This window comes from Lissotriton helveticus, chromosome 9 (assembly GCF_964261635.1).
Source record: "Lissotriton helveticus chromosome 9, aLisHel1.1, whole genome shotgun sequence".
Lineage (NCBI taxonomy): Eukaryota > Metazoa > Chordata > Amphibia > Caudata > Salamandridae > Lissotriton > Lissotriton helveticus.
The window spans coordinates 376,723,935-376,747,546 of NC_136070.1; the positions used below are offsets into that span (position 1 = coordinate 376,723,935).

Genomic DNA, 23,612 nt, shown 5'->3' on the forward strand with positions numbered 1-23,612 from the left:
GTCAGGACGGAGTCGGGACAGGCCGGTAGGGCTGGGACCAAAGCAGTTGGTGTCCTCTTCTTCCTAGGTCAGCACAGCTCTTTGGTCCTTGTTCTTTCTTCCTTGAATCTCAGGAGGCAGCGTCCAGGATTGCCCCAAAATACTAAATTTATGCACGTTAAAGTGGTGTGCAGGATGGGACTGATGGGTCCCTTCCATGGGGAGGATACACCCCCTACTATGCCAACCTCCAGTGGGAGGGAGGCATGAGCCTCTTCCTAATTGGCTGGGTCCCTTCATCTTCAAGTTGGAAGGGACTGAGATGTGTGCTTCACCTCACATCCCCCACCTGAGTAGTGCGGTTGGCAAAGGTGGGCACACCTCTCCTCCTAGCTTGCTTTTCCTGCCGATTCTCCTGCCCTAAGTGGGGGGGTGTCATAACCAGTGGGAGCCAGTTGCTTGGGGCAGGGACAGCTTATAAAGGCGGCACTCCTTTGAAGCTTCCCCTGCGTAGATCCAGCCCATCCTGGGGACACCTGCCCAAGATGGGCTTTGTTTCTGGACCTAGATATCGGAGGCTCTCTACCAGGGGTCCAGAAACCTGTCTGGTGTAGGCAAATGGTGGGCAGTCATTCAGGAACCGCACCAGGGCTGGTAGTTTTTCAGGGGACATCTCTAAGATGCCCTCGGAGTGCATTTTACATTAAATCCCACACTGGCATCAGTGTGGGTTTAATGTGCTGAGAAGTTTGCTACCAAACTTCCCAGGTTTTAGTAAAGCCATTATGGAGCTGTGGAGTTTGTAATGACCAACTCTCAGACCATATACTCTGTATGGCTTTACTACACTTACAATGTCTAAGAATGGACTTAGACACTGTAGGGGTACAGGGCTCATGCCTCTGTACCCTCACCTTAGGGTTAGAGGGGCGACTTACCTAGGCCTCTGGCAGTGGGTTGCAGGCATGGCACACGGGTGTGTGCCATGTCGACTCTTAACTTTTCTTTGCACCAAAACACGCAGCCTGCAATGGCAGTGTGTGGACATCTTAGTGTGGCACAATATGTGCTGCAGCCCTTAGAGGCGTTCCCTGGTCACCGTGCCGGAGTGGGGGTAACCAAGCAAAAAGGTGCCCTTAACCTACACTCCCCCCATCCCTCCTCCCTAACTTGTCTAAGTGGAACAACCTGGAAAGGCCATCTACATTGGCATGAGCAGTCCCAGGTCTATCTTCCACTGTAAAGTCCATTCCCTGTAGGGAGATGAACCACCTTAAATATTTTGGGTTTTCTCCTTTCATCTGCATTAGCTATCTGAGAGGTCCGTGGCGAGGAAGCGAATACCAAACCGGTATGGTCTCAACTTATTCAGGGAACAAACCACAGCAAAGGCCTCCCTCTCAACAGCACTCCAATTCTGTTTCCTGGGGTGTAGCCTCCTGCTTATGGAAGCAGCAGGTTGATCTTGTCCATCATCATTGGTCTGTGTGGCACTTGGATGACTTGATATTTAGGACTGTAGCTTGCAGACCCTATAAAACGACCTCAGGTGGACTAGGTGATCCTACCAGGAAGAGCTTAACACCATAATATCATCAATATAAATATGATTGATTCATCCATTTAACTAAATATTCTATACAGGGACAGAGGCCAATAGATGCATTATCAGAGTGGTTCAGAGCTAGGACCAGTTGAGTGTCGGCAGCGTAAGTCACTATATGAATCCCAAATGGGAGCAAGATCTCTGCAAGCGGAGTCATATAAGCATTAAAAAGGGATGGACTAAGGGTCGACCCCTAAGGGACTCCGCAATGGAGGGGCAAAGGTTTTGAGGTGACATCACCCTCAAACACCTGGAAGGATCTCTCTTCTAAAAATGACTGCAGCCATGTTAGGGTTACTCCGGTCACCCCCAAACTTCTGAGTCGCTGGATCAGAATTTGGTGGTTGACCGTGTCAAAGGCTGCGCTGAAGTCCAGGACGATAATCGCTGTTCAACCTCCGGCGTCAAGAATCTTTTTAGATTCTTGGAAAACTGCAAACAGCACAGTTTCTGTTCCTTGACACGGGCGAAAGCCAGTTTGGGAGGGATAGAGGAGGTTGTGGGATTCTAGGTATATTAAACGTTCTGCGTGGACATGTTTCTCTGCTATTTTACTAATCCCTGGGTGGAGCGAGATAGGGCGGAAATTAGTGTGTAGATCCGGATCCAGGCTAGGTTTTTTCAAAAGAGGCTTAACCATCGCTCTTTTCCACAAGGGTGGGACCACACCAGCGTAGAGAGGCGCACTAATCAAGTCAAGGATAATTGGGAATACTATTTCGGACACTTGTTTCAAGATATTAGGTGGAGCTGGGTCTCTAGGCGACTCACTCTGTACAAGTGCCGAGATGGTTTGGAGTGATTCACAATCCATCAGGGGAAATCCCTCCAGGGAGTGGTCTCTACTACGAAGACCTGTATCCTCTAGGTAGTTTGTTTAGGCTGCCCACAGGGGAGAATGACTAGTAGATTGTTCGGATCTTATTATGAAAGTATTCTGCGAGTTCATTACAACATCGTCCAGTGACATCAGGCCTATCCGGGGGTGACGGAGCTTTAAGTCGTTTTTTCGCTATGCAAAAAAGTTTCACGGGGGAATTGGCTGCCAGGGAAAATCTTTCCTCATAATATGAGGCCTGGGCCAATTTGATTTCAGCTTTATATGATCTTATGGCTTCCCTGTATTCCGATTTCTTGTTTGAAGAGAAATCCTTTCTCCAGGCTCTTTCAAGTTTCTGGCAAATCTGTTTTAGCACCCAGAGCTTGGGCGAATACCAAGGCGTTCAGTTAGACCCTACTTTCAATTTGTAAAGTTTCTTCGGGAGAACATGATCTAGAGTGCTGTCGATCCAATTGTTGAATCTTTCATTGGCAATAATTGGATCAATATCAGTGGACAGCTTAGTGTTTTCAAGGTCCAATACCCATTTTTGTGAAGGGAGTTTGGGCCAGGGATGTGAAAATGTTCTTATTGACCTGGATGAGGGGGTGACACAGATAGGGGCCCTGGAAAAATGGTTCAAATAATGATCAGACCGGGATATGGGGATAGGTGGCATTTCAATTAATTCCTCTAAATTGAAAAAAATGGGGTCTAAGAGGTGACCCCTAGCATGGGTTACATTAGTGACCTATTATTTAAGCTGATACATGGCAATATCTTTAATCTCTGCCGCGGCCACATGAGATGGATGATCAAAATGCAGATTAAAATCACCTAACAAAGTAAAATTAGTTGGGGTACTGGCGAGGTTAGCAGCCATCTCAGGTAACATTTTACAAAATTGACCCACTGAGCCAGGGGCGGTAGATTAGGATGCCTGACAAACAGAGCTTGGGGGTAAAGCCTATTGTTATTAGGATGTTCTCACAGTCTGGTAAAGTACTCCCAGAAATGCAGCAGCTAAGGTGGTTTTTGAAAACGATGGCAATCCTGCCGCCTTTGCCGAGACTCCGATTTATTATATGGATTAGGTAAACGGGGGTGGGGGGTTGGGGGGGGGGGTGGCTTGAACGATGTCAGGATCCGATCCTGAGTTAAGCCAAGTTTCAGTCAAAAATAAGACTTCTGGGCATTCTTCCTTTAGCAAGATAAGGATCTCTACCGCATGCTTGGGCAGCATCTACAGTTCAACAGGAACATTATGTATGATTTTGGAAGGGGCCGCGAATTTTGAATAAGTGGTGATGGTCTAAAGGGACAGTGCATGCAGCTGGAGACCAGACTCCCCGGAATAAGGGAATGGGCACAATGTATCATGTGTGCTGGGTTTAATTGACTCAGCTGCTCAGCATTATATTTGACAGACCTTTTTAGAGAAAGGGACAGGGGTTGTGGCCTCTGGACCGGCAGGACGCGGACAGACGGGCTTGCCTTCGGCGCACCTGGTGTGCGTCCGGTCCGGCATGCGGCTTTAGTAGCCGGCAAGTACAGATTGACCTGTGACCCGCTTCTGCTGGAAGTCAGGCAGGTCAGGCGTATCCCCTTCCCTCCACTCAATCGGCGGTGCCATGGCGGACTGGGGGAGCGGAGACAGCGTCTATACCACCCAGGAGGTGGACAAGCAATCCAGGAACCTCCGTAAACCACAACGAGGTAAAAGTAAAAGATAAAGGCCAAAAGTATAAAAGGTTAAAAAGCAGCAAGTGCAGGATCAGTTAAAAAAACAAGCTACCCTTCATATAAAAAATATAGCACCAAGCGCTTCCTTATGGGCGAAAAGAAGTGCGGTAGCGGGTTCTTCTAACTTACTGTCAAGCTGCGCATTCGGCCTGGCATGTGTCTTCAGTAGCTGGCTGGTGCAGATTGACCTGTGACCCCCTTCCGTCGGATGTCAGGCGTATCCGCTTCCCTCCGCTCAATCTGGAGTACCGTGGCGAACCGGGTGAGCGGAGATAGCATCTGTACCACCCAGGAGGCGGACAAGCAATGCAGGAACTCCAGTAAACCACAACGAGGTAAAAGTAAAAGATAAGGGCCAAAAGTATAAAAGATTAACAACTTTAAAAGCAGCTTGAGCCGGATCAGTTAAAAAAAACAACAAGCTACCCTCAATATAAAAAAAATATAGCACCAAGCGCTGCCTTAAGGACGAATAGACGTGAGGTTGCGGGTCCTTCTAACTTACTGTCAAGTGGACCAACTATATCCACACCTACCCTTTCAATGGGTACCCCAACCGCTGGTAGTGGAATTAAGGGGGCCTTTAGGTGTCCACCTGTCTCGCCTCACTGGCTTGATAGGTGACACAGGAGCTTGCAAACTCCTTCACTTTTTTGGGACATCTGTGGCCAATAAAAGTAGTTGACAATTTTTTTCAAAATTATATTCAGGCCCAGATGTCCCGCTAGGGGAATATCATGGGCCATGTGAGCAGAAAAACTCGATACAACTGAGGAACTACCACTCTCCTTGTGGCTCCAGGTTTGGGGTCTCAGTGTACGGGAGTCCTTCCTCCCAATAGATGGCAAGGCTGTGTTCAGGTGGTGAATCTGCAGCACCTCAAGTGGCAAACAGATTGTTGCAGGCAAGTAAAGTTTTCCTTTTCAAATGTTGGCCCTTGCAACATTGGCCTTTCTGGGCATATTTTTGTATTTATTTTGCCAAAAGGTTTGAGAAATACTGTTCTAGTGATCACTCTCTAAGCCTACATTGATGGCTGATAGCACATCTCTAGATTTTTTTGCAGGTGAGCCCAGATGTAGCCCTCTTCTCAAATATATAGTTTTACTTGTGCAAAAGCACCCTTTGGTGTTCCCTCTGCATTGCTCACAATTTTTGAAATTCAAATGAAAGCAAAGTTTTACATTGATAGATAAATGCTCTTTAACAAATCTGCAGAGCAGAAATTAATTTCTAATGTATTTTAAAGTGCTCCATGTTTTACAGAAAGAAACACGTATAGCATATTCATTCAAATACATATAAACCCCTGATCATTAATGAACCCAGTTGCCTTCTCTCTAATATCTTACTGATTACATCTATTTCCACATATCCTAAAGTACATTCATTTAGTAAAGTCAAGATTTTGAATGCTGTAGGAGAGGGTGCCGCTGTTGTGTGAGTAATTAAACCTAAAATGTATTACCAACCAGATATTCGCTTTGAAAATATAATTTCATTATGTTCCTACTCAAATATTTTAGGAGTAGAGAAACATTCATTTTCTTTTACTATCTTCATATAGGGTGGGCTTGGTGGAGTCAAAAATTCGGATTCTCGTTGGCAGTTTGGAGAAAAATGAATTCATTACTCTGGCTCATGTGAACCCTCAATCATTTCCAGCACCCAAGGATAACATAGAAAAGTAAGGCAAGATTTAAATCGAAATAAAAAGTGTATTTGAGAAAATAACCTTGAAATAGGGTCTGTTTCACTAATTTTCTTAATGTGAATGTTTAGGTTGCGTAGTATTTTGCTATGGCTATGCCCTTTGCCCTTGTCGCCTTCATTACTCTTTATATATGTTTTTCTATGCCTCAAAAAATTCACTGCTTAAGGTAGCTTGTACTCTATCCTCCCTCTTTCCCCCAAAACAAATGTCAATTTCTCTTGGTTGATACAAAGCTGTTGGAGTGATACCTCTTTGCATGTCATGCCTGTGTATATATGCTTTCTGGACTGTTATGTGATTTCTTAGGGTCAGCTCATGTAAACCCACTAGAAATGCTCCAGATCATTTTGGTTTTGTTGGTAGGAGAGTTCTGTGATACCAATGGGACTATTGTTGGCTACATCCGCTAGAAACAAACCTATGTTGTGACTTGTGGTGGCGACAGCATGTTTTTAGTTCAGGGTCACAGACTTTACCTCTACCCCTTTGGGAAGAGAGCTACAGCTGTCAGAGGTTATCCTTACCGCATAACTGTGAGTGGCCCAGCTGTCCTGATTTTACACCCAACACTGGCGACTGCAAGGCTCCAGGACCCACAGAGCCAAGCCAACATTTGTGCTCTACACCCGAGCACCCCAGCTGGGGTACCGAAAAACCGATTTAGCTCACTTGTCTCCCCAACCCTTGAGACCCAAGCCCCCTGTTTTTGAGCTCCCAGACTTGTCCCCAAGCACCGCTCTGCATTCTTTTTTTAGGTGGCCCCCCTTCTCTTTACTGGCACAACCCGCACAGCTACCAACTCGACAAGCCCCTCTGCACTCGGACGCCCCAGGGAGGCAATGAGTAACTGCTGATAGTACTTTGGACCATGGCCCCTACAACCTTAAGAACTGAAGGAGACCGCAAGAGTATATATATGCTACCTATGCCTTTTCTCCCATATAAAAGCATTGTGCGTAAAGGATCTTTTAAGTACCTGTTTTACTTACCTGCTAAATTCGATTTACAAAAAGTACTTACTTTTTTTTCAAATTCTTGGTATCAAAATGTATATAAAAGTATGACTTCTTTTTCTAAATTGGTATCAGATTTATTCTTGTGTGTGTCTCATTTTTTGCCTCTGTTAGTATCACAAATGCTTAGCACCACCCTGTAGAAAGCTGGCTCTTTAGTATACCAAAAAGAGGTAAGTACCACAAATGCTTTGCACTGCGCTGTAGAAAGCTGGCTCTTTATTATACCAAAAAGAGGTATTGTAGGAAGCTGGCTCTGTATACTATACCAAAGTAAGTTATAGTGTGCACAGAGTATTGTGGATCCCCAAAGGCTTACAGAGGTCAAAGTGGATAATTCCTTAATCTCTATTTGTGGTAGTGTGGGTGAGCAGTAATGCTTTATCAGAGGGTAGTGTTAAGCATTTATTGTACACACTCAGGCACAAAATGATAACACACACTCAAAGACTGAACTATGACCAATTGTTTGTATAAAAATACTTCTTTTGTTGTATTTTATTTTTAGAACCAAGCAGGCTTCGGTACAGGTAAGTAAAGTTGTACTTTCACAGACCGGTTAAAAAAGATATTCAAGATGAATGAAACTGACTTTGTTACAGGTTGGTACAAGCTTTAACCCCTTCCCTGTGATGCGAATTCCGCCGCGGCGTGGGGGGCCTAGGAGGTGGGCGCGGTGCTCATGACTGCTCCACGCCGCCGTGCCTCGAGGGCGGTGTGATGCCATCACAACCCCACCCACTCATTAATTCTCCCACACAGGCGGGGAATTAGTCCCGTGTGGGAGGAGCGGATGCGGCATGACTGCTCCTCGCCGTCATGAGCACACGCCTACTGTGACTCATGACGACGTGGAGCCGTCATAAGCACCGAAGGGGTTAAAAACAGTTGCAATTACTCTTGGATTACTTTGTGATAACTGTTTTGGATTACTTTTTCTACTCAGTATGGTATGTCTGGATATCACTCTGGGACATTTCCTAGACAAAGGTAGGTGAAACACTTGTGTATTAAAAGAAAGTTACTGAGGTTTCTATACAAACACAACTCAACACCGAAGTTTTTCAGAGGAAAACAGTCAATTCAGTTCTATGGAGGAAAATGTGGTTAACGGTTTGCAGGTAAGTAAACAGTCTTGAGGTTTGAATTTCTGGGGTTAGAACAAGGGTTCCCCAGGGTCAAGGATTCTCTCTAAGAGCACCCTCAGCTGCACTAGGGTGTCCGGGTGCTGAGACTCTAATGCTAGCCTATTGTGCTAGGGGGCCCTCGGTTGGTGGCTGCTCTCAGGCAAGCCACTGGGTTGAGGGAGCAAAGCTTCTAAGGTTAAGCTCATAGCAAAGGGGGATTCAAGTTAGCACACAAGGTGCACCCACATCGGCACAGGGGCTGGCGGGTGAAAGGGTGCTGGTTTGGCGTTGGGTGTCCTGTTGTTTCCAATGGGAGATACCCAGTCGAATCAAAGACTGCAGGCTCAGGCAGGGAGACTTCCTGGAGGTGACCACCAGTTGGAGAGGTAAGCTGGGATGCAGAGGGATGTCATGACCCTGTCATTTGGGCCACCCAAGGCCGTGGGGCGTTGGGTGCAGAGGTGTCTTTAGGCGTTGGGTTACCTTACAAGCTCCGGTCGCTGTCTGGGGGGACCCTCCAGATAGAGGATGCAGGCATTGTCTGGAGACTTGTGGTAGGTCCTGGATCACCAGATCCCAGGTTGGATTCACTGGCGGGGGACCTCCTTGTGGTTTGGGGCCACTCACTGGATATCGGGTGCAGACTCGGCCCGAGCAAGAGTCTGGTTCTTGAGTAAGTCCGGTGCTCAGGGGAGACAGAGTCTTTGTAGGGAAGGTAGGGCAAGACCTCCGGGTTCTGGGGGGGCTTCCTCCTTCTTCATGCTTGTCTGAGGAGGCAAGGTTTGTGGTTGTCCCTTAATACTAAATTTAGAGGAGTTTCAGGTAGGCACAGGTCGGGACCAATGGGTCCCTTCCTTGGGGTGGGTTCACCCCCTATTATTCCACCCTCCTTTGGGAGGAGGGCATAAGCCTCACTTTGGTTGGCTGAGTCCTCCCATCTTCAAGATGGCAGGGACTGAGATTTGTGCTTCGCCAGTCCTCACCCACCTGAGGGGTGTGGTTGCCAAAGGTGGGTACACCTCTCCTCTGATCTTGGTTTTCCCGCAGATTATCCCTCCCACAGTGGGAGTTAGAATAAGTGGGGGCCAGTTGCTGTGAGCAGCAAATGGCTGGGTCAGCTCACAAAGGCGGCAAGCCTTTGAAGCTTCTCCTTCATGGACCCTTCCCACCCTGGGGGAGGAGGCTTGGCCCCCCTGCTAAGGATGTTCTTTGTTTCAGGCCCCCGAGAGCGGGAGGTTCTCGACCCAGGAGTCCAGACACATGTCTGGGGATTACAGGTGGCGAGCAGCCACTCAGCCTGGTCACTAGAGTTAGGTGATTTTTTAGGGGGCATCTCTAAGATGCCCTCTGAGTGCATTTGACATTACATCCAACACTGGCATCAGTGCTACCATACTTCCCAGAATACAGTAAAGCCATTATGGTGCTGTGGAGTTCGTAATGACAACCTCCCAGACCATATGCTCTTTATGGCTTTACTGCGCTAATAATGTCTAAGAATGGACTTAGACATTGTAGGGGTACAGTGCTCATGCAACTGTACCCTCGTCAGTGGTATTGTGCACCCAGCTAGAGGGGTGACTTTTCAATACCATTGGCAGTGGGTTGTAGGCATGTTGCACAGGGATGTGTGCCATGTGGACTCTTCACTTTTCTCAGCACCAAAATACGCAGCCTCCAATGGCATTGTGTGTATATATAGCATCAGGTGTAAGTCAGTGGGATCGGTCTTGTTAAAAAGATGCTGTAGCTGGGACTGGGGGACCAGTCCGGCTGAACCAACATGCGGGTAAGGCCTCACGATGTTCGGGGACATAGGGTCACCCTTAGTCCTCTTTTCCTCATGCCGGACGGCCGCTTGCAGAGGTGGTCTAAGGTGTCTGGTTTCCATGACCAGAAATACTTGCGGTAGACTGGGCCTGCACAAAGAGGCTGCAGGTGGCGTCGGGAAGTCCACTGTTAGCAAACCCAAGGTATGCTTAGTATTTGCAGGGTTCTGGGACCATGCTGGCACGGTAGGCCCACTTCAGCTTGGCCTAGGCGTAATAGATGCAGTGGTGCTTTTCAGTGTCAGGTTTTTGGCGGTCCAGAGTCTTTGCAGCTCTTCCGGGGTGTCTGCAAGATGCAGGGAAGCAGCTCAGCTTCTCCACAGGAGTTTCTGGGTGTTGGGTGAAGGCTGGCAGTCCTCCCAGGTTTTTGGAGTTGCAGGCAGCTGCAGGACGAGTCATCTTTGATGCAGTTGTCGGGGGACAGCAGACAGACCGGCAGGATTGGCGTCAAGTCAGTCGATAGTCCTCTGTTCTTGCTTTTGTGGCTCTTCAGTGTCCTCTTTCTTCTTTCAGGTTGGCGGGATCTGATTTCCTGGTGCCTGGGGCTCTTCCATACACTAGATTTACGGGTATTGGGAGAGAGCAGGGTAGTAGCCAATGGGCTACTTACCCATGGGGTCACTATGCCCCCTAAATGATGGCTTCCTATAACCAGAGTTCCTAATTCTGCCATCACCAAGATTGCAGACTTTTTATTTTAGTGTTCGCATCAGGCACCCCACCGTAGGGTTGGAACTAGCCTGAGGATGAATATGCCTTTCTGACCTGTATAGCAGGAACCCAGTGTACTTTCTGTCAAAATTGCATTGAATACCAGGCAAAAAGTGGGGGTGACCTTGTCAAAAAGGGGCACTTCCCCACATATCCTCTGATACACCTAACCGCTTGCCCACACTACCATAAAAGAGAGTATTAAGACATCATTTGAACCTCTGTAAGCCAACTGGGGGTTGCCTGGACTCCTTACATACTGTACCTTGTTTTGGTTCACTATATGAGGAGCCACATTCCTATAAGCCAGATTCTGCAGTTGCTGCTAACTTCAGTAGCTGCAACCTTCCTTGAAGCCCCCCCCCTTTCCTCCCCCCTACTCTGCACCTTGAAGGGCTCTGGCACTTAAGAAGTCTAAACCTCTCAAGGTATCATCAATTCTAACAAATGCCAAATTGTCTACTGTATCACCTGCAAAATCAGAAGACCTTATTTGAGTGCCCAAGGGATGTTTCAAGCACACTCAAGCACTTCACTAAGAAAAGACACTATGTAAGTTTAAATGTGTTTTTCATCAGTCTCATCCTGTTGCTTAGAGCATAAAAAATAACCGCATAGAATATAATTAAACACCACTATTGCATGTTGCTAGCAGCAAGAATAATATGAGCATCTGAAAGAGACACGTTAGTGATAGATTCCTTACCTAGAATATCCCCAGGCATCAGGCTGGATCCGGAAAGTTTTTTTGTCAGTAGTACACCTGCGCATCGGTAGGTGGCGTTGTGCGGCTCCTTGTCCATCGCTGGCGTCGTAAGCGCCGAAATGACGTCACAGAGACTACTTAGGTGCCACGCACGCGCGCTGACATCAGTTCTTTCTTTTTCTGCGCCAGCAAGCATAGATCCGGTTAGAGCACATACCCTAGTCACTTTTTGACTAACTTTTTTGAGACTTTTGTCTACTTCTTTTGAGTCTTGACTCTTGGTGCCAAGTAGGGCTGCCTGGGTTTAAATCCTGCGGGGCCTGCTGCCGTACGATGTCGATGGCCGACCTCCATGGCGTTTGTCTCTACTGTTTTGAGCGCAACCATGACTCCTGGTCATGTTCCGACTGTCTGGTCATGGTGCCGAAGGCTTTGCGGGAGCAGTCCCGAAAGCTGCTGGAGGCCAGCCATCAATATTGCTCCTCGGGGTCAAAGTCTTCACCCTTGGAATCGGGTAAGAGACGTCACAAGAAAAAGTCGAAGAAGCGTGTACACTCTCCGACGCACCCAGTCAGTCTCCGACCGCAGACAAGTGGGCCAGGGGTCCTTCCCTTGTGGCTCCGTTGGAGCCTGGGAGTCACGCGGCCTATTCACCCTATCCGGGTCCGTCGGCGACTCCGTCCTAGGTGCAAGAGTTTCTTGCTGCCATGGACCGCCTTTTCAGGCATAGGGATACCGCCGGCGTGCCTTTGGGCCCAGTGGTCCCTATTGAGGACCCTTGCTTGCCACCGGCTCCACCGTCGGCGCCACAGTCTGCTCCGGCGCCTCAAGGTTCTCCGCCGGCAGCTCCGGCGCCCCCTGCGGCTCAGTCGCCGGCGCCGCAATGGGTTCCGTTCGTCCCACCTCTGCCCTTGCCCGAGTTTCCGGGCAATTTTGCTCCGGCTTGGGACCCTAATTGGGACACTCAGCCGGATCGGCGCTGACCGGCGCCGTTGGAGCATTTGTTTTTCCCTGTGCCTCCCCCGCCGCTGCCTCGGGCCGTGGTGGAGGGGGATGACTGGGAGGGGTCGAAGGACCCTCTTGCAGGGCAGTGCGAGTCCGAACATGAGTGGGCGGAGGACTCGGAGAATGCAGGTGATCTTGACCTCTCCTCTGACCCTGGGTTTGTGTCTCCTCCCGCTGTCATGGAGGAAGGCGCCACATACACTTTGGTGCTCCGTAGAGCAGCTGAGACTCTTGACCTTGATCTGCCTACTGTTACCCACAAAGCGAACTTCCTTGCTGAAGTGCTTCAGCCGGCGGCTAGTTCTATGGAACCTCTGCTTCCGTTCAATGAGGCCTTGACGGATGTTTTGATGGGCACCTGGTCTAGACCAGCCACAGAGGTTCCTGTGGATAAAAAGGTGGCCAGGCGGCATCGCCCGGCACCAGGTGACCCTGCCTTTTTGACAAATTATCCGACCCCGGAGAGCCTGGTCATTCAGGCCTCCACATCCCAAAGAGCATTCCCTACCGCTCTGCCGGATAAGGAATCAAAAAAACTGGAGCAGTTTGGCAAGAAGATATTTTCCTCTGCCAGCTTGGGGCTGTAGTCAGTCAATACCGCATGCCTCTTGGGCTGCTATTCTCACGCTGTGGGGGACACGGTGGGGCAGACACTGCCCCAGTGCCCGGAGGAGGTTCAGGCTGTACTTTCCCCAGCTGTTGCGGAGGGGAAGGACACCGCAAAGTTCGCCATTCGGTGTGGGCTGGACAGCGTGGAATCTTTAGGTAGAGCGATCTCCACAACAGTGGCCCTACGTCGCCACGCTGGCTGCGGTCCACGGGGTTTTCGGGGGATGTCCAGAGTTCCCTCATGGACATGTCCTTTGAGGGTACTCGCCTGTTTGGCGAAAAGGCAGACAGTGCGCTGGAGTGTTTCAAGGACTCTCGAGTTACGGCCAAGTCCTTGGGTCTCTCCACCCCACGCCTGGCCACGTCTACCTTTCGTTCCTTTTGTGGCCACGGAAGGGGTGCCCCTACACGTTCGTTCAGCCAGAAGCCTGCGCAGAACCAACCTCAGTGCGAGTGTGGAGGCCGCCGTGGCGGCAAAGGGGGCCAGCGTGCGGGTCAGTCCACCTCCGCTCCCGCAGCATCCGCCTCAAAGCCTTCCTAGTCCGAGCTTGTGGTGCACCCCACACCGGTGGGCGGCAGGATTCAACATCACCTCCCCCACTGGTGTTCTCTCACTTCGGACAGGTGGGTGCTGCAATTGTCTGAAGGGGTTACTCCCTCCCCTTCGAGTCTCCACCCCCCCCCCCCAACCCCCCCAGCCATGCCACCTCAGTTCCACCGCATGTCAGGGATCACTTTGCGCTTCTCCAACAGGAGGTTATGGCCCTCTTGGCCAAGAGGGCCATGGAGCGCATTCCTGGGCCAGAAGTAGGATGTGGTGGTTGTTCCGATCTCGTCCAGATCTTGGAGGGCACTGCATGTCAATAGCAGTGGTGGCTCACGAATCGCGATTACGTCAATGGCAGATCCCTCCCCCTTCCCCAACCGGAGCACACAGTGGTGACGGATGCGTCCCTTCTAGGACTGGGTGGCCACTTGGGAGAGGCGGAGATCTCTCTCCCTTCCCCAACCGGAGCACACCGTGGTGACAGAGGCGTCCCTCCTGGGATGGAGAGGCCACTTCGGAGAGGCGGAGACCAGACACCTCTGGTCTCCAGCGGAGTCCCGACTCCATATCAATCTTCTGGAGGTTCGGACGATCCTACTTGCACTGATGGCATTCCTTCCCTCTGTCCGGGGAAGTGTAGTAGAGGTGTTCACGGACAACACATCCGCCATGTGGTATTGCAACAAACAGGGCGGGGTGGGGTCGTGGACCCTATGTCAGGAGGCTCTGCGCCTCTGGACATGGCTGGAACATCAAGGCATTACCTTGGTGGTTCAACACCTGGCAGGTTCTCTGAACGCCAGGGCGGAAAAACTCAGCTGCCGGTGATTGATGGATCACGAATGGCGTCTGAACTCGAACGTGCCGCCAGGTCTCTTTCTGCACGTTGGAATTTCCAAGGCGTCACTCGTTCGACGACTCTTTTCGTCGCGAGTGGAGTTGCGGTCTGTTGTAGGCCTTTCCGCTAATACCACTTCTGCCCAGAGTGCTGAAGAAGATTCGGCCTGACCAGGCCCAAGTCATCCTTGTGGCTCCAGATTGGACACGAAGATACTGGTTTCCCGAGCTACTCAACATGGCGATCGATCCCCGATATGACTGCCTCTTCGGGAGGATCTTCTGTCACAGCAGCAGGGAACGGTCCTCCACCCGAACCTGTCCAGCCTCCACCTCCATGCGTGGAGATTGAGCTGCAACAGTTGATTTTTCGATCTTCCTCCCGAAGTCTGTGATGTCATTCTGGCAGCCAGGCGTCCCTCCACTAAAACGATATACGCCTGCAGGTGGAACAAGTTTGTGGCATGGTGCACAACTAAGGCTGTGGATCCCTTTTCTGCCCCTCTTTCCAAGGTCCTTCTGTTCCTTCTTTATTTGGCCCAGTAGGGCTCTGCTCTGGCACTGTCAAAGTACCCGGTTGTTAGCAGTTTCCTGAAAGGCATTATGCACACGTTTACTCTTGTGCCATTCATAATGCCTCAATGGGACTTAAACCTTGTGCCCCTTCATAACTGTCCTTTGCGTCTTCACTCTCAAGACGGCTTTCCTGGAAGCTATCACCTCTGCCATAAGAGTGAGTGAGCTCCAGGCTCTTTCTTCCAAACCTTTCCTTTCTATTCATCCAGACAAGATGGTTTTAGGGACCCGTCCTTCTTTCTTGCCAAAGGTTATCACGCCCTGCCACATCGGGCAGACCATCACTTTGCCCACCTTCTTTCTGCCTCCGCATCCTTCAAAAGTGAAAGAGAGGCTCCACCGTCTGGACCCAAAAAGTGCGCTCTTGTTTTATCTGAAGCGCATACAACAGTTCCGGGTGGATGACCAGCTGTTTGTTGGCTACGTGGGCGCCAAAAAAGGTTGGGTTGTGCACAAACGAACCATCTCTTGGTGGGTCGTTCTGTGCATCAAAAAGCATGTTACTTGTTGACTAAGAAGGATCCTTCTGTGGGGCTGGGTGCCCATTCTACCAGGGCAACAGCAGCCACTTCTGCCTTGGGACGCGACGTTCCCCTGCAGGACATTTGTCAGGCAGGTACGTGGGCCTTGCTGTACACGTTTACCCAGCATTACTGCCTGACAATCAAGTCCGGAGAGACGGCTTCTTTGGCCGTTCTGTTCTCCGTGACTTTCTGGTGTAATCTTGTTCGCAGACCCACCACCGGGGTTGGTATTGCTGGGGTATCTATTCTAAGGTAAGGAATCTATCACGAACGTGTCTTTCAGATGCACACGTTAAACCTTGTGTAACGATATATCTGTAAGAGATATTAGTTAGTGATAGATTCCTTACCGCCTCACCCATCCTCCCTGTTCTTCGAACTGATTTCTAGGGTTAAGGTCATCCCTTTTAAAGCCCTAGTTTCATGGCACCCGTGGTCAATTTCTTGCATGGCTGCATTCCTGGGGTGGAAAGTCGTGTACAGAACTGACGTCAGCGCGCATGGGTGGCGCTTAAGTAGTCTCCGTGACGTCATCTCGGCGCTTTCGACGCCAGAGACGGAGCCGCACGATGCCACCTATTGACGCGCAGGGGTACTGCTAATGAAAAACTTTCCGGATCCAGTCTGACGTCTGGCGATATTCTAAGGTAAAGAATCTATCACTAACTAATGTCTCTTACAGATAAATTGTTACACAAGTAGTAACTTGTGCACCTGTAAAATTTTTATATTGTTCCTAGCATCCTAAAGACTAGTACAAAATCGCTACACTACGAGAGCTTCTTTCGACTCCGCGCGCTGCATACCGGTTCACAGTGGATCAGCTATGTTTATCGGACTTAAGCCAGGAGAGAGTTTTCTCTCAGAGGAAAAACACGTCAGCTGGGCTCGACTCCTTCCTGTATCTACTCTCAGCATAGGAATGGATGCTCCAGCAGTCTGGCAACATGTCTCGTGATAACCTGTGGCACATGTCTCTCTAATTCAGTGATCAATTTGTGTTGTTTATATACGTTTCGCCACTGACTTTTACCCTACATTGGGGAACTTTCCATTAATCTGAGACATAAGCAGTAAGATCTAGCATGATGAAAGTTGGTCAACTCAAACATGTTTATTTTACACATCCAGTATTAGACATTGAAATGTAGATATCATGGAGCTTGCAGCAGGCTTGTCACCGTATGTTTTAGCAAAGTCATCTTTTAGATGAGTTGACATGTTCTCAAGTTCTGTAAAAGATAATGACATGCTGAATGTGGACCAGATACAGACATGCTAACTTAAACTGCTCAAAATGGAGGCTGGCCAAGGGAGTTGATGACCATACTCTTCAGTGTCAGAGCTTATGTGTGCCTTCAGTCAGATTTTTCTGTGATCTGTTGTGGCTGCATGGGAGAAACCCTTTTTGGGCCCAGTGGTCCAGTGCGGCCTGAACTCTGCATATATATATTGGCTTGATCCATGGGCACAGCAATCACACTGAGTTGCCATGCTTGGATGCATTCTTGGGGCTTCTCAGGAGATGTCCAGACAGTCCTTACAGATATGCCCTTCAGTGGCGGGCAGTTGTCGGAGAGAAGGCAGACTTTCTAGCAACACAATCCCACCAACAGTACAGGCAGTTTTGAAGTTATTTCAGAGCTATGCACGTTCAGCAGAGACAATCTTCTCATCTGAAATAACCAGGCAAAATGCTCCTTTCAAGGCTGGGGTGGTTCTAGTAGGGCATCATTATTATCAGTGGATCCAGTCTCCCTTCCATTCTGTATCGACTCTGGTGCCTCAATTTCTCCCCTATTTGGTAGATGGGTCACCGGGCCATGAAGCCTGTCCTCAAGAGTTTTGTCTTTTGTAGTGTTCCGGATTGTAAAATATTTGTATATATGTGGTAAACCATTTCCCCATAGATTAACATACTTTACAATGATGGCATAGTGTCTATTCATTTGAGCACACCATACTTACTCCTATATTGTATTTGACAGAGGTGCTGGCAGCCTGCCCTTACCGCTGTCATCCTTCTGATTTGTTCACATTGGTTTCACCTGGATGTGCTTTCAGTCACTTGCCTTTGATGGTCAATGTTCTTGCCCTATGAAATAAAGGTGCCTCAGAGATGGAATCTCTAGCACAGTCGAGCACAGGATTCTACTCCCATTACCGTTTGTTTCCAAAAAAGCCACTTTGTGCCACGTTTGTGTCTTTATCCTTTTCATTCAGCAGGACACATTTAAGATGCTGTCCCTGAACCAAGTTCCACTGGCTTTCAATGTGGAGGGTTGGCTGGTGCACCTTGACCTCTTGGATGCCTACTTACAACTTGCAATCCTCCCTTCCCACAAATGTTATTTGAAGTTCAGGGTAGGATCCCAGCACTTATAAGTTCATGGTCCTACCGTTTGTATTAACGATAGTGCCATGCAGCTGTAGAGCAGTTGTAGTGGTTTCAATGTGGCGGTTTGGAATGTATTTATTTCCATATTTGGACAACTGCTTGCTGAATGTAGAGTCCCTAGTGCTAATCAAACAACATCATCTCGGTGCACAATCATTCCATTCCACAAACCCTTAAGCCTCACCACCCTACCTACATTGAGTTGCGGTGCAATCACTACCCTCGTGAAAGCTGTTTTCCTGCAGAGGATTGCCGATAGTGTGACCATGCTAATCCTTCTGAATCGGACACTAGATTCTGTTTCTCCCGATTTTAGGTCTGCTTGATCTCATGGCCTTTTGTATCCTGTTGGTGCATCATGCCAGATGGCATATGAGAGCCTTTCATTAAACCTGAAAACAAGGTAGCTGCACTATTAAGGGAGTCTCTTGACTCTGTTACAAAACAATCCCTTTCAATAGTGCCTACAACCTTGTAGTGGGTCTTACCATTAGCCCACTGCAAGCACAGGCTCCCTAAGTCACTGACCCCACCTCTCCGGGATGGGTTGCTTTCTGGGAGATATCACCAAGCTAGCCCTTTGGTTTGGATCATAAGCAGTGCTTTATCTAAACTGTTCCGGAGCTGTGGGGGGTGAGAGTCTGTTGTGCCATGAATGCCTTTCTCCCTTCCACCATTCAGATTCTGTTAGTCAGTTGCACCACTGTAGTCTCTATAAATAGACTGGGCAGCAGAGGGTAATGGTCCTTGAACTAGGAGATTCCCATGTGAAAGTGGGCACAGTAACAAGGATTTATTCAATTGAGACTCACTTCACAGACTCACTGAGCATGAGAACAGATACTCTCAATGGTTTCTCTCTAGAGGACCACAAGTGGGGATGCCTGCCTAAGTAACATTAGGTAATCTTCTCCAGATTGGGTTGACCCCACATGGATCTCTCCGCCACAGTCTGAAAGAGGAAGTGTCCTTGGTTTTGCACGTCAAACTTCACTCTCAGTGATTTCTTGTGGGATACCTTCAGCCTTTTCAGGTCTAAGAGCCTACTGAAAGCATTTTTACCAATTACTGTTCTGTGTCAGGTGCTGTGTAGGGTGTGGTAAGATCAGGCACAGCTGATGCTCATCACCTCAGACTGTATGAGGAGGATCTGGTTACCCCGATTTGTCGGTACACAGCCCCTTTTCCTCTCCTACACAGGGTGAGGCTGGTCTCATAGCAGGATGGTTAGATCTTCCACTACAGTCTGCAAACGGTCTGTCTGCAAGCATGGTGATTAAGTAGTGTCAGCTAGATTCCTTTTATCCTCCAGCTGCATTTGCAAGCCTTTCATGTCTGCAAGGAAACCTACTACTAAATCCATATTTGCAGGATGATGGAGAGCAAATTTGTACAGTGGTGCTATTTTGAATGCCTAGATCCTATTCCATCATCCCTTTCCAATGTCCTATGATGCGCTTTGTCTCTTACCCGGCAGGGTCTGGCAGTTGTGACAGTTGAGTGTTATTTGTCATCTGAGGAGCCGTTCTTGTTTAGATCACCTCACATTTTCTAATAGGTTTACTTTGTTGTTGCATCCCCATCGTTAATGTTCTCGTAGGGATTTGGCGCTTTTCTTCTTACACTCCATTCAAGCTGAGACAAATTTGCCAGTTTCAACGTAATACTTTGAACACTGTAGTATGAATAGTAGAAATTTCAGCCTGCAGGATCAGAAAACGTAATGTGCACACAGTTCATCCATCTTTTACAGTTTATGCTTTAAGAATATGCATTTTTTACTGCATGATTTGGCACTGCCTTTAACCTTAAAGGTACTAGCACTCTAATTGAATAAATAATTGTATTACCATTTTTGGTGGTCTCTGGCTGTATTTTCCCTATTGCCTAAATAATGGTTTTAGTATACAGACAAGCACAAAACACTGGTTGGGTTAACTTTGGATGCAATAGTAGTGAGATCTCTTGGGTATGCATGATGTCCCGTGCTATATATATTTTTTTTAATGGCAACAATGTCGTTCATTCTACATGACACTTAAGGACATCATCTTGTTTATACCTACAACATATACTGTTATGTTCCTCGTTGCATTTTATCTGATGTCTAATACAGAAGTGCTTTTGTATCTCTTATGAGTTTCAACTTCACGTTATACTAGAGCACATTTTTATAGGTTTGAATTTTTTTAACTAACTAAAAATTTTAATTTTTTTTCTGTCTAACAGGGAAGAATTTCGTACAATGTGGGTGATTGGATTAGTGTTTAAAAAAATGGAAAATTCTGAAAATCTGAGTGTTGATCTTACTTATGACATTCAGTCTTTCACAGACACAGGTAAATCACTGACCTACAGATTTGGCAACATTTTCGAACATGCTTTAATTTATACAGCTTTGCTATTAATGTCAAAAGGTGGATTCTGCTAACATGTTAACAGATTTAGTGTCAAGCACTAAGGAGTCTGAAAAAGTTGGAGTCATATCTCAGCCTCAGAAATTGTGAGCACATTCCAGTTTAATCTGTATGTCTTCATTTTAACTGCTCTGTTAATTATCAGTTAATAACATTGTTTTCATTTTCCAAAATAAAGCACTGACTGGACATTAACACTACTGGTGTGCAATTTAGTGTCACACTAAATTAGAGATTCAGATCCTCCACCACCTTCTGAAGTTGACCTTGATTGCCGGCCTCACTACCCTGGGAGTTTTCAATTGTTAGTCAGTTGTCTAAAGGGACTACCTAGCTTTCCAGTTGGAGTCCACCAACATTGCTGGCCTGCACACCTGGAACACTAGTGCAGTGCTAAGCAATAGTACCCTAATGGTGTGCTGCCCACAAACTACTGACTGCTTCAGGATTCCAAGTAAAGGCCCAGATTGGTGGTTAAGTAGCAGGGTCACTAGATTACAGTCCTCGAAACATGTCCCACTTTAACAGGAGAGGTATAGTTAAAAGGGCAGGTAAGGCCTGCAGAAAGGCTAAACTGAAAAGCCTTAAGATTGGCTCACTAAAATATATTTTTAAGGCTGTGCTTCTCAACGTTCGTGACTAACTAGAGATGTTTTGGGCTACTATTGTGACTTTTCAGGAAGTGAAAAAGAACCACTAAATCTGCATTAACAGTGTATCCTCACCATTCATCGAATGGCGTATTAGCCTATTCCGCAGAACAGGTTTCACCCATGACTAATTTATCCAAGTGGGGGGCGTGGCTAGCAGCCTAATATGGCGGACGTGAACGAATAGAGCTCCGTCCACGGGGCCTTTATCATCCTGTCATTATCCTGCTGAGGTGCTCGATCCCGGCCCGGGCCACAGGGGGCTGGCAGGCGAAAGTGCCAGGAAGCCATCGGGACGAAGAAAAGTGGATTTCCAGCCGGTGGTGGCGGAGAGCGGAGGGCTGGGCTGTGCTGCACGGGACGGCCGGAGGCGCGAAAACCACCTGAGGCCTTGAAAACTCGGTGGGAGCAGGAACTGAGGCGGGAACTACGACCGGAGGAGACGGAGGCTGACTGGTGTCCCGACGCTTCGGAGGCCGGGTGTGTGCGACCAGTGTGTCCGCCGCGGGAAAAGAGGCGGATGGACACGGTTTTGGCGGCAGTGGAACGTATCGGGACTACCTTAACGCAGACCAAAACTTCTCTGGAAGCACGCCTGGATAAAGTCACCTCTGACTTCACGCTGTTGCAAGCTGTCAGAGTCGGTCGCTGAGCAGCGCCAAGCGATCCAGGAATTGCAACCCGTGGTCCGCAGTCACTCATCGGCTTCGCAGGATCTAATCGACAGAGTCCATATGCTAGAGGACCGCGCGGAGGACGCGGAATGGCGCTCCCGGCGCAACAATGTCCGCGTGGTAGGCCTGCCAGAGGGTGAAGAAGGGAAGAACCCTGAACAGTATACCGAGGACTGGTTGCGGGCGCTCCTGCCGACTGGAACACTGTCTGCACACTTTGTGGTGGAAAGGGCACATAGGGTGCCGGCACAAGCCCAGAGGCCCGGAACTCGGCCCCGGCCATTTCTCTTTAAACTCCTCAACTACCGAGACCGTGATTCGGTGCTTCGCGGAAGATGGGAGACCTCAAGGTGGGCAACAGCCAGGTGCTGTTCTTCCCAGACTACACGGCGACAGTGCAGCGACGACATGGCTCCTATCTTGCAGTGAAGCGACAGCTACGGGAGTTGGAACTGTCATACTCACTACTGTTCCCCTCCCCTTAAGAGTGGTCACCACGGAGGGTACGCGCTTCTTCGAGGCCCCGTCGGAAGTTTGGGACTGGCTGGAGGAGACAGGACGATGGTCGGGGACGAGGCCCACAGGCCCAGATGAAGGTGGATGGCAGGAACAGCGCTCCAGGAGACGGAGGAGAAAGAGGGGGTCCCGGCGAGGTGCGGGTCTGGGACAGGCTGCCCCAGCCCAGAGAAAATGCGACAGGAACGACAGGAGGCCCTGGAAGCGGTCGCGACGTTGGGAGCGGTGAACACAAGCAATGAACTGAGCTACGGGCAGCAGAGCGCAGCACACGTGAGTGGATCCTCCTCACCGTCCACTGTGATGTCAGAGGACACTGCAATGCCTGTAGTCACACCTCAGACAGCTGACTTTATAGTGTGACCAGAGGCGGGCTTGGGACAATCTCATATGCTGCCTGTGTTAAGCACAATGCCCATTGTATCCTTAATCTGATTGTTGCAACATGCTAGTCTAGTTGGCTGTGGGCGCATGCGCCTTTGTGCAAGCTTGGGTCCTAGCGGCGCGTCGCAGGCAAATAGCCGCGCCCTGCGGGGAGAGGGGTCTGGTGTTATTCGCGAGAATTGCTCCCAGTGGATGCCTCTGGTTAGCCTGGTGAGCCTCACTGATTAGATTTTACATGAGCATCTCAGAAACTCTGAGGGCCCTGTGCGAGGAAGATGTGGGAGTGACCCGATAACATCACCGACTGCGCGTTCCCCCACACGTACGTACATTGCGGTCACGACACATTAAGCAGTAGTCAAGTTGACTAGTCTGGACGCATTCCCCGTTGGGAGTACACCCATAAAGTTACAACGTTAGTTTTGGTTCACATGTTTCAGAAGCGGCACTTAGAGATCCCCGCCCGAGAGCCTGCCCCTCGGCCCCGCATGATACACCCCCTGACTTACCGGGCAGTTACACCACAGCACAGCTCATGGCGTGCACTAACATCAAGACCTGGAACATCCGCGGCATGAACACCCCATCGTGCCGGTACTCTGTTTTCGCATACATGCAGCGCCACCAGGTGGGAATCGCGCTTCTACAAGAGACGCACATGTCCCGAGTGGAATTGGAGAGACTTCGCAGGCGCTGGAGGGGACAGCTTCATGGCACGACCTATTCAACACACGTGCGAGGCACACTGATATGGGTGAGGGCAGGTGTTGCCTTTGCATGCACTGACACACAAATAGACCCGGAGGGGAGGTACTCCCTTGCGAGGGGGAGGCTTAATGGGCAGGAGATACTATTGGGTTCTATTTACGCCCCCAATATGGAGCAACCTGCCTTCCTGGCGTCCTTAAATCACATCCTCAAAAGGTATGCGGGCCTCCCCTGGCGATAGGCGGCGACTATAACACGGTACTGGACACGCAGTTAGACCTCTCTTTTCCGCCCGTACGTGCAGTGGCAGCTACTTCGGCGGCGCTAGCTCTCAGAGACTGGTTAACGCACTGGGGCATTCACGACCTCTGGCGCGCACAACACCCTGCAGACAAGGTGTACTCATACTACTCGCCGGTGCACCGTCTCCATGTTCGCCTGGACAGAGTAGTAGGCTCCCAGTCCCTGCTCCCGCTCCTGACTAAGTCGGAATACCTAGGTAGGACGCACTCAGATCAC

General features: G+C 49.1%; 1 protein-coding gene across 1 annotated transcript in view; it reads left to right on the forward strand.

The window, feature by feature from the left end:
- PAPOLA (poly(A) polymerase alpha) overlaps positions 1–23,612 on the forward strand; it is a 701,574-nt gene that overhangs the window by 416,263 nt on the left and 261,699 nt on the right. The window contains exons 14-15 of the mRNA XM_078660129.1: positions 5,716–5,835; positions 19,974–20,083. Of these exons, the coding sequence (XP_078516255.1) occupies positions 5,716–5,835; positions 19,974–20,083 (230 nt within the window). The remainder of the gene's footprint in view (positions 1–5,715; positions 5,836–19,973; positions 20,084–23,612) is intronic.